General features: G+C 55.0%; 1 protein-coding gene across 1 annotated transcript; it reads left to right on the top strand.

Annotated features, from left to right (window-relative positions):
• The first annotated feature begins 1249 nt into the window (after positions 1-1249).
• Positions 1250-12904, top strand: LOC136104477 (solute carrier family 2, facilitated glucose transporter member 5-like). Its single transcript, XM_065843483.2, has 12 exons — positions 1250-1407; positions 2459-2557; positions 3030-3190; positions 3271-3395; positions 3671-3816; positions 3897-4029; positions 4393-4580; positions 4695-4805; positions 6020-6121; positions 6679-6754; positions 8261-8388; positions 8623-12904. The coding sequence occupies exons 1-12, from the start codon at positions 1267-1269 to the stop codon at positions 8860-8862; spliced, it is 1650 nt and encodes a 549-aa protein (XP_065699555.1). The 5' UTR covers positions 1250-1266; the 3' UTR covers positions 8863-12904.
• Positions 12905-13164: the final 260 nt, after the last annotated feature.

The raw sequence follows: 13164 nt of genomic DNA, 5'->3' as shown, positions 1-13164 counted from the left end.
GCATGTCCTCCTCATGCCAGGTCTTCTCGCCCACTGGTATGTCTGATAAATGGATCTTCCTCCATGGATCTGCTCTGGGAACAGAATGGGACCATACCCTGAAGGACCGTGACTCCCCGGAGAGCTGTCCCCACCATGGCCTTGACACCAAGACCTCTGCACCTGCACAGCCCACCTGCACAAAGGTAAAGTTGATGTCCAAATTGAGACATGGAGAAACTGAGTCTGAGCAAGACATAGGAGCTCTGGAGTGGATGCCTGCCCTGAGAAAGGCTGAATGTTGTCAGGCTGGGAAGGGCTCCTGGCTGGGGGAGAGGCTACAGTGCTTTCCAGGAGAGATGGAGGCTCATGTGGAGGGAGAAGACAGGAATTGGTGCATCCTTTGTGGGAGGATAAAGCACCCAGGCTCTCCATCATCCAAGACAGCCTGGTTGGGGTTGGGCACAGCAGGCCCAGAGATGCCGATGCCCACAGGCCTCTCCTAGCTCTGCTCCTTTGCTCCTGTCCCCATGGGACCCTTCCTGAGGTGGGACCAGCCAGCCAGGACCTGTTCTTTTTAAGACCTTGAAGCTGCTGCAAGCCGTGGCTTAGTGGGGTCCCCATCCTTTCAACTGGCTGTTCAGCAAATTAAGAGCTTGCTATTAGGCTGCTAATTAAAAGCACTTAATTAGCAGCAGGGGAGACAACTCCTGGCCGCAGCAAAATTAGATTCCTCTGAGCTGCCATGGGCCAAGTCTCTCCTCTTCGGGGCTGGGGGCTGCGTCCCTCCGTGCCCAAGGAAGGCAGCTGCCCTGGGCGGTGTCAGTGTGTATACCAGCCTTATGACCCAAGTCACAGCAGATGCGGCACATCTGCCCCATGAGTCTGACAGGGTGGGAAGGGGGCTGGGGAGTGTTGGGTGATGTGGGGCTGCCCGTTTGCCCCAGACTCGGGGGCGATGCAGGGATGCTGCCCTGCTTACAGTCCCTGGGGCTACCCCTCTTTGGAGGGAACAGGCGAGGGCTCTCCATGGTGCCAGAGCATCACATCGGTGGTCCCGCTGTCCTCAGGCCTGGCCATGGCCCCTCGGCAGGCTGGACAGCCCGGAGGTGCCTGCCTGCCTCTGCCCCCCACCCCCCGGCGAGAGGGGGTGGCCCTCGGACTCCTCCTCCGGCCGCTCAGGCGCCTCCAATGAGCCCTGGGAGCACCCAGGCTGCCTGCCCTGCCCTGCCCTGCCCTGCTCTGCTCTGCCTTCCCTTCCTGTCCCTCTCATTCTTCCATCTGAAAATGGGACAGAAGAGCCAGGTCGCCGGATCGGGGCTGCCTTCCTCCCTCGCAACTCCTCCTCCTCCCTTCCCCGGCTCCGGCCGCAGATTCGCCCCGACGGTCGGAAAAGGGACCCCGCAGTCCGGCGGGGACATCACTGGGGTGAGCTCCCTGTGGGCTCCGGGGAACCCCCTCCCCACTTTCCCCCAGCCCCTGGCCTGACACCCCGTCCACCCTCCCCTCGTTTTCCCGTCTCGGGATTCCTGATGGGCTTAGCTGGGATTTGCTGTGTGTGAGCCGGGAGCTGCTGGTTGTTTCGGATCGGGCTGCCGTGCTGGGGGGAGTTGCGGGGGGGGGGAGTGGGGTGCTGCGGGGCCGAGGTCTGAGTGCTGGGATGTGGGGATGTTCCCGGGTGACACAGACTCATAACCCACCCTGCTACAATCCTGTCGCTGTGGGATCGTGGGATGCTTGTAGCTCCAGGGGAGATGGCTGTGTGCAGCACCCAGAGGTGCCCCTGTGGCTGGAGGGGTGCACTGGATTCTTCTTGGGTACTGCTGGGCACCCCGATCCCGAGGTGAGCTGATGTAAACCCCCCGGCTGGGTCGGGGCTGCCCGGGTGACCTTCCACAACTGTCAGCTCCGTGCAGTGAGGTCCTGCCTGCAACTGGAGCAGGTGACAGAGGTGCTGGTGGGTGTGAGGGTTTTAGGAAGTGGGTGCATGTGGCATTTTAGGAGGGCTGGGACTTGCCAAAGTGAACTGCAGCTTTCAGTGGCGCTGGGACTTCCAGGCAGGGAGGTGTGGTGGGGGCAGCTGGCAGCAATGCAATTTGGCTGTCCCCATCAGTGGAAGGGAGACGGTGTATCTCTCTCCTCCTCCTGCCCCTTTCCACCCATTGCTCTCTCCCAGCCCGAGGGCAGGGGTGCCTAGGACAGGCAGCTGGGGCAAGTAGCCTGAGCTGGGCCACCACCAGGGTCAAGTCTTGTGCCACAGCCACAAGACCAGCCACAGGGAAACCAGATCGGCTGGGCTGGGTGCTGGGCAGTGGCATGAAGAGGTGCTCAGCACAGGGCTCCATCACGCTGGGGCTTTGCTCTGGGCCAAGGACATGCCTACTAGCAAAGGTGCAATGACCCAACACCACTCATGCCATGTATGTCCTTGGCCCTTCTGGCCAGGACTGTGCTGATCCATCTTCCTTCTCTCTCACAGCACCTCACCTTCCCACTGGTGTCAGTCGCTTTCCTGGTGTCCTTTGGCTCCTCCATGCTCTATGGCTACAACCTGGCTGTGGTGAACTCACCAGCAGTGGTAAGGAAGGGCCAGCCTGCAGGGGAAGGGCTCTGCATCCCTCCCAGGGAGCTTGGAGGGGTCACTGCCTGGCAACCCTGCATCAAAATGCTGGCATTTCCCTTGGGCAGTTGCTCACAGAGAGCAGTCTGAGGAGAAGGATGGCATGGGAGGGACATTGCAGCCTGTGTGCTTGTACCCTCCCACGCTGGTCCCCCCTGGAAGGCAGGAGCTGGGGAAAGCTTCCCCACAACCTCCTTGTTCCAGCTCCAGCTCTCCCTGTGGCATCTCTAAGTTGTCCTTAAAACCCTCTGGTGCTGAAGCTGGCTGAGCAACCAGACCAGCACATCCCAGTCATCCCCAGGCATGTCCTGCCCTGCATCTCCTGCATTGTTGTTAAACCTGTTACACTTTCCATGTGGGGCCTGTCTTCCCTTGTCTTCCCCTTTCTCCCAGTGCATTTAGTGAATGTGTGTCTCTCTCTGCCATGCAGCACATAAAAGCTTTCTACAATGCCACATGGTCCCACCGGTATGGACACGGACTGACCTCTGGCTCCCTGACCCTCCTCTACTCTCTGACGGTCTCCATCTTCGCGCTGGGTGGACTGGTGGGCTCCTTGCTGGTGGGTGTGCTGACAGAGCGATACGGCAGGTAAGAGGGTGGCATGGGACAGGGTGGTCAAGGGATGGGATGGGGCTGGAGGGGCTATGCCGCTGCTTGTACACTGCTAGGAATGTCGTGCTGAGCCGCAGCACTGTCCTCGTCCTCCTGGCCAGCAGCTTCATGGGCTTCAGCCGGGAGCTGGGGTCTCCTGAGATGGTGATTGTCGGCCGCTCCATCATGGGACTTCACTCAGGTAGGTGCTGCCTGGACTGTGAAGCTGTGTGTGGCCCCTTCTGAGGGTCTGGTCCCCTACAACCCATTCCCAGGGGGCTAGAGAAGGCTTCGTATTCCCCATGGCCCCAGGCTCTGTGGTGGGGGGCTCGGTGGGGCAGAAAGAGGTCCATGTCCCTGGCCATAGGGTCCCCACTGTGGATGGTGCTGGGCATGGGAGGAGATGCACTGAAGGTCTGGCTGGGCACCCTTCTCCCTGCTGCTTCTCCCATCCCAGTGCCTCCTGTCCCCACCCAGGTATCTGTCTCAGCGTGGTCCCCCTCTACCTGGGAGAAATTGCCCCCAAGAACCTGCGGGGTTTTCTGGGCCTTGTGCCCAGCATTTTCATCTGCCTGGGGGTTTTCTTCGCGCAGGTCCTGAGCCTCCCAGAGCTGCTGGGCAATGTGAGCACAATACCCCAGCCCACGCATGCTGGACCCTGCTCTGCCCTCCTTGTGACTTTTCCTGTTTTGACTCCTCTTAGGACAGGTTCTGGCCCCTTTTCCTGTCAGTGGGAGTCGTTCCTGCCTCCCTCCAGCTCCTGCTGCTGCACTGCTTCCCCGAGAGCCCGCGATACCTACTGATAGAGAAGAATGACATCTTCGGGGCCACTGCGGGTGAGGGCGTGTCCTGGGGTGGGGACTGGCTCTGGGAGGTGCTGGGTGCTGGTCCAAGGTCTCCCAAGACCAAGGCGCATCCTAGCAGCATCCTTTCACACCCATACCTGACAGGCAACTGTAGTCCCTATGGTTCAGCCCTTCTGTCCCATCCAGTTGCACTACAGCATTTCCAGGGTGCCGATCACCATGGTGTCAGGCATCTCCTCACTTCCTAGGAACTCAGCCCCATGGGTCAGGGAGGTCCCCTGGGGAGGTTGAGCCAGGGCAGAGCAAAGACCCTGTCCCTGCCCTGCACCATGCCTGTGAACGTCTGCCCTGTGATGGGGAGACGCATGCCCATGACCCCCACTCTCCCTGCAGCGCTGCACCGGTTCCTGGGGACACCCAATGTGCAGGATGTGATTGAGGAAATGAAGGAGGAGCAGCAGTCACTCTCCTCCATGGAGATGGTCTCTGTCTGGCAGCTGCTGTGGGACCGCTCCGTCCACTGGCAAACCCTCTCGGTGGTGGTGGTGAACGCCGGCATGCAGCTCTCAGGGATCGATGCTGTAAGTCCTGCGGGGTCCTCACCCCAGGACCTGGCTCTGCAGAGGCTGAGCTGAGACCTGGAAACTCGTTTCATCAAGTGCCTCGTGGCTGACGCAGAGTCCCCTCCTCGGCAGATCTGGTTTTACACCAACACCATCTTTGAGAATGCCGGGATCCCAGCATCCCAGATCCCCTACACCATCTTGGGCACTGGTGCCACTGAAGTTATTGCTGGGCTGATCGGGGTGAGTGATGAAGAGATGAATGGACACAGCCCCTCATTGCCAGAGCTTTGTCTCCAGCTCCCAGCACCATCAAGCCAGAGGAGGCTGGATGGAACCCAAATGCCATCTGTGCCGCAGCACAGCCCCTTTGCTGGATGGCAGAGGGTTTTGCAGGGAAATAGAGTGGGGAGATGGGATGAGAAGGGCTCAGTTTGTGCGGTCACATCTAGGAGGGGTGGGACAATTTGGGATTAAGTGGGAGGCTGGGGGGAGATGCTAGGCAAGGAGCAGGTTGGGGGTGATGGAGGGGGCTAAGCGGTTCTTTCTAACTCCCGATTTCATTGTCACTCCATCAGCAGAGCCACATGTCCCCATCTGCCCCTCCAGCCAAGCACCGGCCTAGGCTTGAGCTAGTAGCTCCTGTCCTCCCAACCAGACCTCATTTAGCTGGAGAGTTAGCACTGGGCCAGGCAGATTTATGTCCCTTGTCCCATCTGTGAGTGTCACCTGGGGCCAGCCTGAGCCACCAGGCACTAAATCTGTTCCCTGACAATTAAAGAGATGGATGGGGGGGTCACTACACTCAGAAAATCGGGGCTGAGCAGGGGGCTGCTCTCCTCTCCCCACAGGTCAGCCCACAGCAGAGTGGGACTCCCCCGTCACCCCACTGCCCCTCCATAGGATGCCCCCTTCTACCCTTCTTCCCTTCCCTGGCCATGGGGCTGCCCCAGCCCTGGCAGCCACCCGACGTGCAGGTGAATTGCTCAGGAGCAGCCCTGTAAACGACCCCCAATGGACGTACTGAGATTGGTTATAAAATTACAAGCATTTGTTCTGCTGTCAATACCCTGCCTGCTCCAGCCACCAACCACACTGCCTGTCCGTGCTCTGCCTCCTCTGCCCACTGCCCCACAAACACCCCATGCCCAGCCCAGCATGTCTGCTTGGTGCCACTGCAAATGTGACCGTGGGGCCACCCCAGCCCCAACCCTGCACCCTCCCAGGGTTCTGCGGGACCACACTGCTGCTTGCTGCATACTTGCCCCAGGAGCTGGGGATTCTGGCTCTTCCCATGTCCCATCCCCAACCCTAGAGCTCTGACCTGGGGCTGCCCCCATTCCCCAGATACCAGCAGGAGCATCCCTCCACCTGCAACTGGATCTGGGGTTCAAGGGGTGCCACTGTCCTGGTGGGGAGCTCCCACCAACCCATCAGTCTTTACTGTCCCTTGGCAGTGCTTCACCATTGAGAAGCTGGGCCGGAGGCCACTCATCATCACTGGGTTCTGCAGCATGGGCATCTGCTTGGCTGGCCTCACCATCTCCCTGCTGCTGCAGGTAGGGTCCGGCCACCGCCCCCAGACCACTGGCATGGCTGGGGCTGGAGCACTGGGTGCTTTAATGAGGGCTGGGTGATAAAGGGATGGGTATTACCCCAGGGGAGGGGGTGTGCGTGGAAATATGAAACATGATGGCTCTTCCAAGCAAAATTTTCCCTTCAAAGTTGAAGGGAAGGAAAATTCAGAGCAAAGAACAACAGCAAAAGTGAACCATATGAGAAAAGTCCTGCCACTTTTGGCAGCTTTTCTACAGAAATAGTTGTTCCCAGGAATGTGGCTGTGAAATACGAGGGGAGGTGGAGAGGTCTGCAGGGTCCTTCCTCTGCCAGCTCCCAGAGGATGCTCCCACAGCTCTGGGGAGGTCTTAGCACCACAGGTCACTGAGCTTTGCCAGGGCTGAACCTCAGCAGCTTTGCCCCACACATCCTGCGTGGCCACTGTCCCCAAGGACTGCTGCTGAGCCAAGGAGGAGTCATGAAGCCCCATCCTGGGGACACAGCATGAAGCTTGGGTCCACTGTCCTGGTGGTGCCCTCAGCCCTGTGTCCCCTCACAGTCTGCCCTGCCCTGGATGTGCTATGTCAGCGTCACCTGTGTGGTTGGCATCATCGCCGGTTTCTGCATGGGACCAGGTGGGTCTGGGGCTGGTGGGAGAAGAGGGGGGCAGAGGGATGGGAGTGGGGACCCCAGGGCAGCAAGGAGCAGTGGGGATTGCAGGTCCTGGTTTATCATGCTGCACCCCGTGAGCGAGATCCCACCACAAGCCTCTCCAGCCCCATGGATCCCCAGGGCATGCTGGACCTCCTCCTCCTCCTCCCTGCTCCTGGGCCAAGAAGGGAGAAAGCCCTGGCAGCCTTCTCCAGACCTCTCTGGAGGTGTCACCTGCTTCCGTCACACTGTGACTGGTGAGCATCATCTTGTCCCTAGTGGAGCATGGGTGCAAGAGTGGACTTGAACAGTGAGGAGTGAAACCTGGACTGATTTACCCAGCTGATGTATTAGCAGAGCTGTTAACAGGTCTATAATTCATTCTCAGCCCAGATTTTTTTTCACTGTAATTAGATCTTTAATTAGGATTTTAATGGCTCATTGTTCACAAACAATGATGAATAGGAGTTTTAAAACAAAAAAATATATATCTCTATTCTGAGTGAGCTGTGAGTAAGAGTCTGTCAGGGGCTCCACTCCTCCCTCAGTTATTGGCACTTTTTTTTGGTTTGCCTTTTCCATTGGAGAATCTTTTATAAAGAAGTTCTGGTCAGCCCTATCCCAGGCAGTGGGACCTCAACTATGTCACCACATCAAATACAGTCCCCTGCCAGATCCCTGTGTGTCCCGGGGCGTGCGCTGGGCTTCGGATCCTGCCCTCCAGCAAAGGGACAGTCCTGGGATCCAGGGCTGCCAACTTAATGACGCATGTCAGGTGAGGCTGATTCCTTCCAGGAGAAGTAGCCACAACCTGCGTCCAGTTTTTAGTATACAGGTTGGCTTGCACAATAATCTTCTGTTGTTCTGTTGGGTTTTTTTCAGCATATATGGGGAAAAAATTTTGAGAAATTATATTTCTGTGTCCTGTGAGAAATTCTGATGCTCAGAAATGTGTGTGCTTCTTTCCTACCTAAATCAGTCCCAACATCTGAGCCTTTAGCTAATCAATAGAAAGAAATTTTCTAAACTATTTTGATCAGGGGAGGCAGGGAAGGGCATTATGGAGGACGCCAGGAGCATGTTTCTCTGTGCCTGTGGTCTACATGAGATTTAATATATCACCATTTAGGCAAATTATTGCAAAACGAGAATTCAGATAAATTGTTCAACTTTGATATTGACTCAATCTGAAACTTCCCAGTCAAGTAACTTGTGAAATTGCCCTCAGCAAAGTGAAACTGTGGTATGTTAGGGGGAACATCACCCACCCACTGAGACAGATCTCAAAGGGAGGCTAAGGACAGGACACTGATCCACCCCTTCCTGCACTCTTTGTCTCCTCCAGCCCTCCCAGCATCACCACTTTGACCCGTGGGTCTTGCTGGGCTTCAGCCATTTGGCCACAGGACTAGATGGGCGGGACCTGTTGACCCCATGGGTGTCTGAAGCAGCCTGTCCCCCATACATTCCCTCTGTCCCTCCCTTTGCAGCCGGCATCCCCTTTCTGATGACAGCCGAGCTTTTCGTGCAGTCACACCGCCCAGCCGCCTACATCGTGGGGGGGTCCCTCAACTGGCTCTGCAACTTCACCATCGGCTTCATATTTCCCTTCTTGCAGGTACTGCTCCAGAGGGACTGTGTGGGGAGGAGGGGATGGACATGGCCCTGCTGCTCCCCCAGGACAGAGTGCCAAGCCAGGCTTAACCAAAGGGATGCCCATGCTCCTGGCTCAGCTCAGTGCTGGCTAGGGACAGCACAGGGAGAGGTGATGGGAAGGGACTCTGCCTCATGTCATGCCCAGCTCAGGGGTCTCTGACTCTCTGCCCTATCCGTATTCTGTCATTATCCCCAGATGTCAGCTGGTGCCTTTTGCAACCTAATTTTCTGTGGCATCTGCTTCCTGGTGGCCTTGTACGTCTATCTCATTGTCCCTGAGACCAAGAACAAGACCTTCATGGAGATCAGCCACATCTTCGCCACCCGTCGCTCCTTCCTCTCCAACCCATCCCGCCTCATCGGGATGATGAAGTTCAGTGGCTACGGGGCCTTGGAGAGCACGGAGGGTTCAGGCTCAGGCTCCAGCCTGCCCTGACCTGCCCCCCCACCTCCCACTATGGGACCCGTGCCCTGTGTGGGTTGTGGGGGACAAGGGTGGCAGAGGAGGCTCGGAGCCGGGGAAAAAAGTTGAGGGCCAGTTTACTCGGACTCGGCCAGCTCTGTCTTCCAGGACACCTCACCACACCAGAGTCTGCGGCCGGGACGTTCTTTGATGGTGGGCCAGGGCTGCACCGATCGCTGCGCATCGCCCCTGTGCTGGAAGAGATGCCCTCCCAGAGAGAGTGTGACCTCCTGGGGCAGGGGGTTCGCATCACTCCTGGGCACATGGACTTGCCAAAAGCTGCCCACACAAGGTGTGTAATAAAGAGTGTTGCTTCCACAGCTGGTGTCTGGCGAGTGCAACCTGGGATGACAGCTGCCCTACCTCTCCTTACCCCACTGCCTGCTGCAGCCCCTCTCTGCCCAGCCCTGCATGCTGCAGACAGTGCTCACACAGGACCCCTGCACCCTCCCAAACTGCTGAGGACAAAGGGATCCTGGGTGCACACACATCACCTTGCTGCACCCCACAAATGCTGTGACACCAGGGTGCTCTCTGAGCATGACCTGTCCCATGATACTGCCCTGGATCCTGTGGTGGAGGCTGCCCAGGCCCAGGAGGGGACAGGATCCTCACAGCAGCCCCCACAAACACCACAGGGCTGGGGGCTGCCGTTTGTGGGGAAACTGCAATGTTTTGCTTCAGTAAGAGGTAAAAGCTGTGTGGTGGGGAAGACTGCATGGCTAAAGCCCTCTAATGCCAATGCAGACGTGATTTATCTTGTTGCAAATAATGTAGCCCTCTTTTTTTCAGCTCCCCGCTCCTTCATGGTCCCATGGGTTGCATGTTTGGTGCTTGTGGTCCCTTGTCTGTGTGCTGGGCTCCAGTCCACATTGAGGAGCTCACCCTTTCTCCATTACTTCAGGGTACCTCCAGGGGTGAGTGGGTGCTGGGCCCATGGGGACAGGGACTGGGCCACACTGGGTCCCCGAGGACCTGGTCCCAGCCCCTCCATCCTCAGCAGTTGGCTTGGGGCTCTCGTGCATCTTGAGCCATTTAAAGGACATCAGTCAAAGCAGGGGTCATGACTCCACAGCATCAGCCGCTTCCCACTCCGTTTCCCTCCCGACTCGGCTGCTCTCGGCAGCAGAACAGAGCGGTAAATATGTGCAGCATTACATATGTATAATGGAGTGTAAATAACCCCAAAAAGTGCATTGTAAATAGACTCCAAGTTTATCCTTTATTAATGAGGCACTGAGTGCCCTGCTGTTTTAGAGCAGCGAGACTTTCATAATATCAAAACCTAAATTACACTTGTGTCTCTCATTCCCAGCAAACGACAGCATCATTTCAGGCCTCTTTGCCACTTGTATTTATTTATTCTGGTATTTATTTATCCTTCCCGTCCAGCGTGTGGGGTGGCTTGGAAGATGCCTCCCTCCCTCTGCATAGGAGGCAATAGCCCCCCTGGCAGCAGCCCCCCATCCCAGGGTCCTGGCATGGTCAAGGAGCCAGGGTGTTGCCTTATGGCCAAGGACTGCTCTGTGGTGGCTGCTGAGATGAGGCAGACATGGGGAACATGGGATCAGGACTCATTTCTGCCAGGACTTGAGAGACCACCAGAGCCAGAAGTCCTCTCTTTCTAGGACTGGAGGTCACTGGCAAAATCTGATGATGCGTTTTGGGTGTGTTTGCTCTTGAGAACCCTTCCCAAAGGCCATGTTCGTCCTCCTTCAGGACCTGGAAGGGTGAGAGTGAGGAAACCCCATGCTCACAGGACACTAGCTTCTTATCAGTATTTTTCTTCAGGATGTTGGGGCAGGTTCTCTTTTTGGGGTTGTCAGTCCAACTGTCCTGAGAAGGGTACAGCTGAGTGGGCTCTGGGCTGCTTTTCCATGTCCAAAGCTCCTTCCCCATGTCCAAAGCAGCTCTCTGGATTCAAACCTCCAAAAGCACTGATTCTGCTTGGTGAGGGTAAGGCCGTATCCTCTAGCAGGGTCAAACAGACTTTGAAAGATTAGAGAAGGTGCAAAGAAGAGCCCAAGAAACTGCTTTGATGCCTGGAAATGCTCCTGATCCTCTTAAACTTTGCAGAAATGAAGATGAATGTGACTTTCTTCAAACGTGTAAGTTCCTTGCCATAATGTACCCAACGCTAAAGGATGGGTGAGTTTAAGTATTGACTTATGCACGTGGAGGACTGGATGAACCTCTCCCCTTTGGATACAGGGTTTGTCCTGCACCAGTCCCTCTGCTCCTCCCAGGGCCCCTGGGCACTGGTTACAGAGGCCCTGGCTGCAATTTGGGTTTGCAAAGCTTCAGGTGACGGGCTGGAGCTGCCCCAGGCACTCTGAAGGAGGTTTGGGAGCTGAGCATAGAAGGGGAGAGGAAAAGACGGCAAGGGAGCAGGACATGGCAAATGATGGAACAAGGAGCTGGGACCAGCCCCTCTCCACTGTTGGTCCAACCAGACAGGTTGTTGCAAAAGAAATAGCAGTTTTTCATTGTTGAAATCTGCTGTTTGATCTCGTAATACACGTGGTTACGTTATACATCATTCAAATGTGCTTTTCTCGATTTATCTTTTTTTCATTACTGACTGTTTACTTGGTCTTTATTTTTTATTTATTTTAGACTATGGAAATTATGTTAGACAAAAAGCAAATTTGAGCAATTTTCTTATTCGAGTTCAAAATGGGTCATAAAGCAGCAGAGAAAACTTTCAACATCAGTAACGCATTTGGCCCAGGAACTGCTAACAAACAGATGATACAGTGCAGTGGTGGTTCAACGAGTTTCACAGCAGAGACAAGAACCTTGAAGATGGGGAGCGTAGTGGTGGCCATCAGAAGTTGACAACGACCGATTGAGAGCAATCATCAAAGCTGATCCTCTTGCTACTACACAAGAAGTTGCCAAAGAACTCAGGTTGTTTGGCATTTGAAACAAATAGGCAAGGTGAAAAAGCTTGATAAGTCATGAGCTGATCGAAAAATCAAAAAAATGAATTTTTTTTAAGTGTCGTCTTCTCTTATTCTATGCAACAACAATAAACAATTTCTAGATTGGATTGTGCTGTATGATGAAAAGTGGATTTTATACAACAACAGGTGATGACCAGCTCAGTGGTTGGACCGAGAAGAACCTCCAAAGCACTTGCCAAAGGCAAACTTGCACCAAAATAAGGTCATGGTCACTATGTGATCGTCTGATTTGCTCCAGCTTTCTGAATTCCTATGGAACCATTCCATCTGAGAAGTATGCTCAGCAAACTGATGAGATGCACTGACAACTGCAGCTCATGCAGCCAGCGTTGGTCAACAGAAAGGGTCCAGTTCTTCTCCATGACATCTCCCACAGCCCTCATCTCCTGAAAGTGCAGAGCTGGCTTAAGCCAAGCCTGTGGTTTACACGAGCTCTGGTGAAGCGTGTTTTTGCAGGGAAAAAAACCTAAAACGGGTTATTTTTTTTTTTTTACTTTATTCTGGGTAATGGGCACTCAGCTGAAATCCAGCACTTTGGAGGGATGGAGCACGGTGATTTGTTTCTTTTAAAAGCCTAAAGCATTTCCCAGGCATCAACCAGACTCCCCCAACCGAAAAAAAGGCTATGAACAATTTAAGGGCATATTTGGGGGAAGGGGGAAATATGTTTGTTACCCTATGGAAAAAAAATAATAATTCTATATTCATTCCAGCATGTTTGTGTCTGGTGGTCTTCAGGAGCAGGTCTGTGCAGCACCGAGGGGTGCTGGGGCTGGTCGGTTGCTGGTGCCTGGCGTCGGGATGGCCAAGGCGAGGGTGCCCGGCGGAGGGTGCGCACCAGCAGATGGCGATCCCAGAATTTATTGCTACAGCAAGCTGCCTCTCGGAGAGCAGTCATGTAGGAGATGTCCTATTATATGGGCAGTTGACTTTAATAGTCATTGTGTGCTTAAAGCACAGCAAAACAACAGTGGGAAAAAAAAAAAAAAATCCCCACTCCACTTGGATGGCCCTTTTCCCCCCAGCCCTGCTAGTCTATTTGTACAGTAAATTAAAAATATGAATCACTTCTCTCTACTGCCTCCCCAAACACTCATCCTGTCAGGCTCTGTGTTGTCTTCATTTGTATTACCTTAATTTAATGTTAATTATGTTCTTCATTTACAAAGAACAAGCATTTACACTCCCTGTCTGGGGATTTTCCACGCTCGCAGTCTCCACAGACTGGGAGGTGAAGGGGAGCGATGGAGGCAGCGGTGCTGGGGAGGGGGCTTTTAACACAGAGTTGGAATGGGGGGGAGCGGGGATG

The sequence above is a fragment of the Patagioenas fasciata genome, chromosome 8, assembly GCF_037038585.1.
Source record: "Patagioenas fasciata isolate bPatFas1 chromosome 8, bPatFas1.hap1, whole genome shotgun sequence".
In the NCBI taxonomy this organism is placed as follows: Eukaryota; Metazoa; Chordata; class Aves; order Columbiformes; family Columbidae; genus Patagioenas; species Patagioenas fasciata.
Note: the sequence above shows the minus strand (reverse complement) of the source record. Positions and strands in the feature narration are given on the sequence as shown.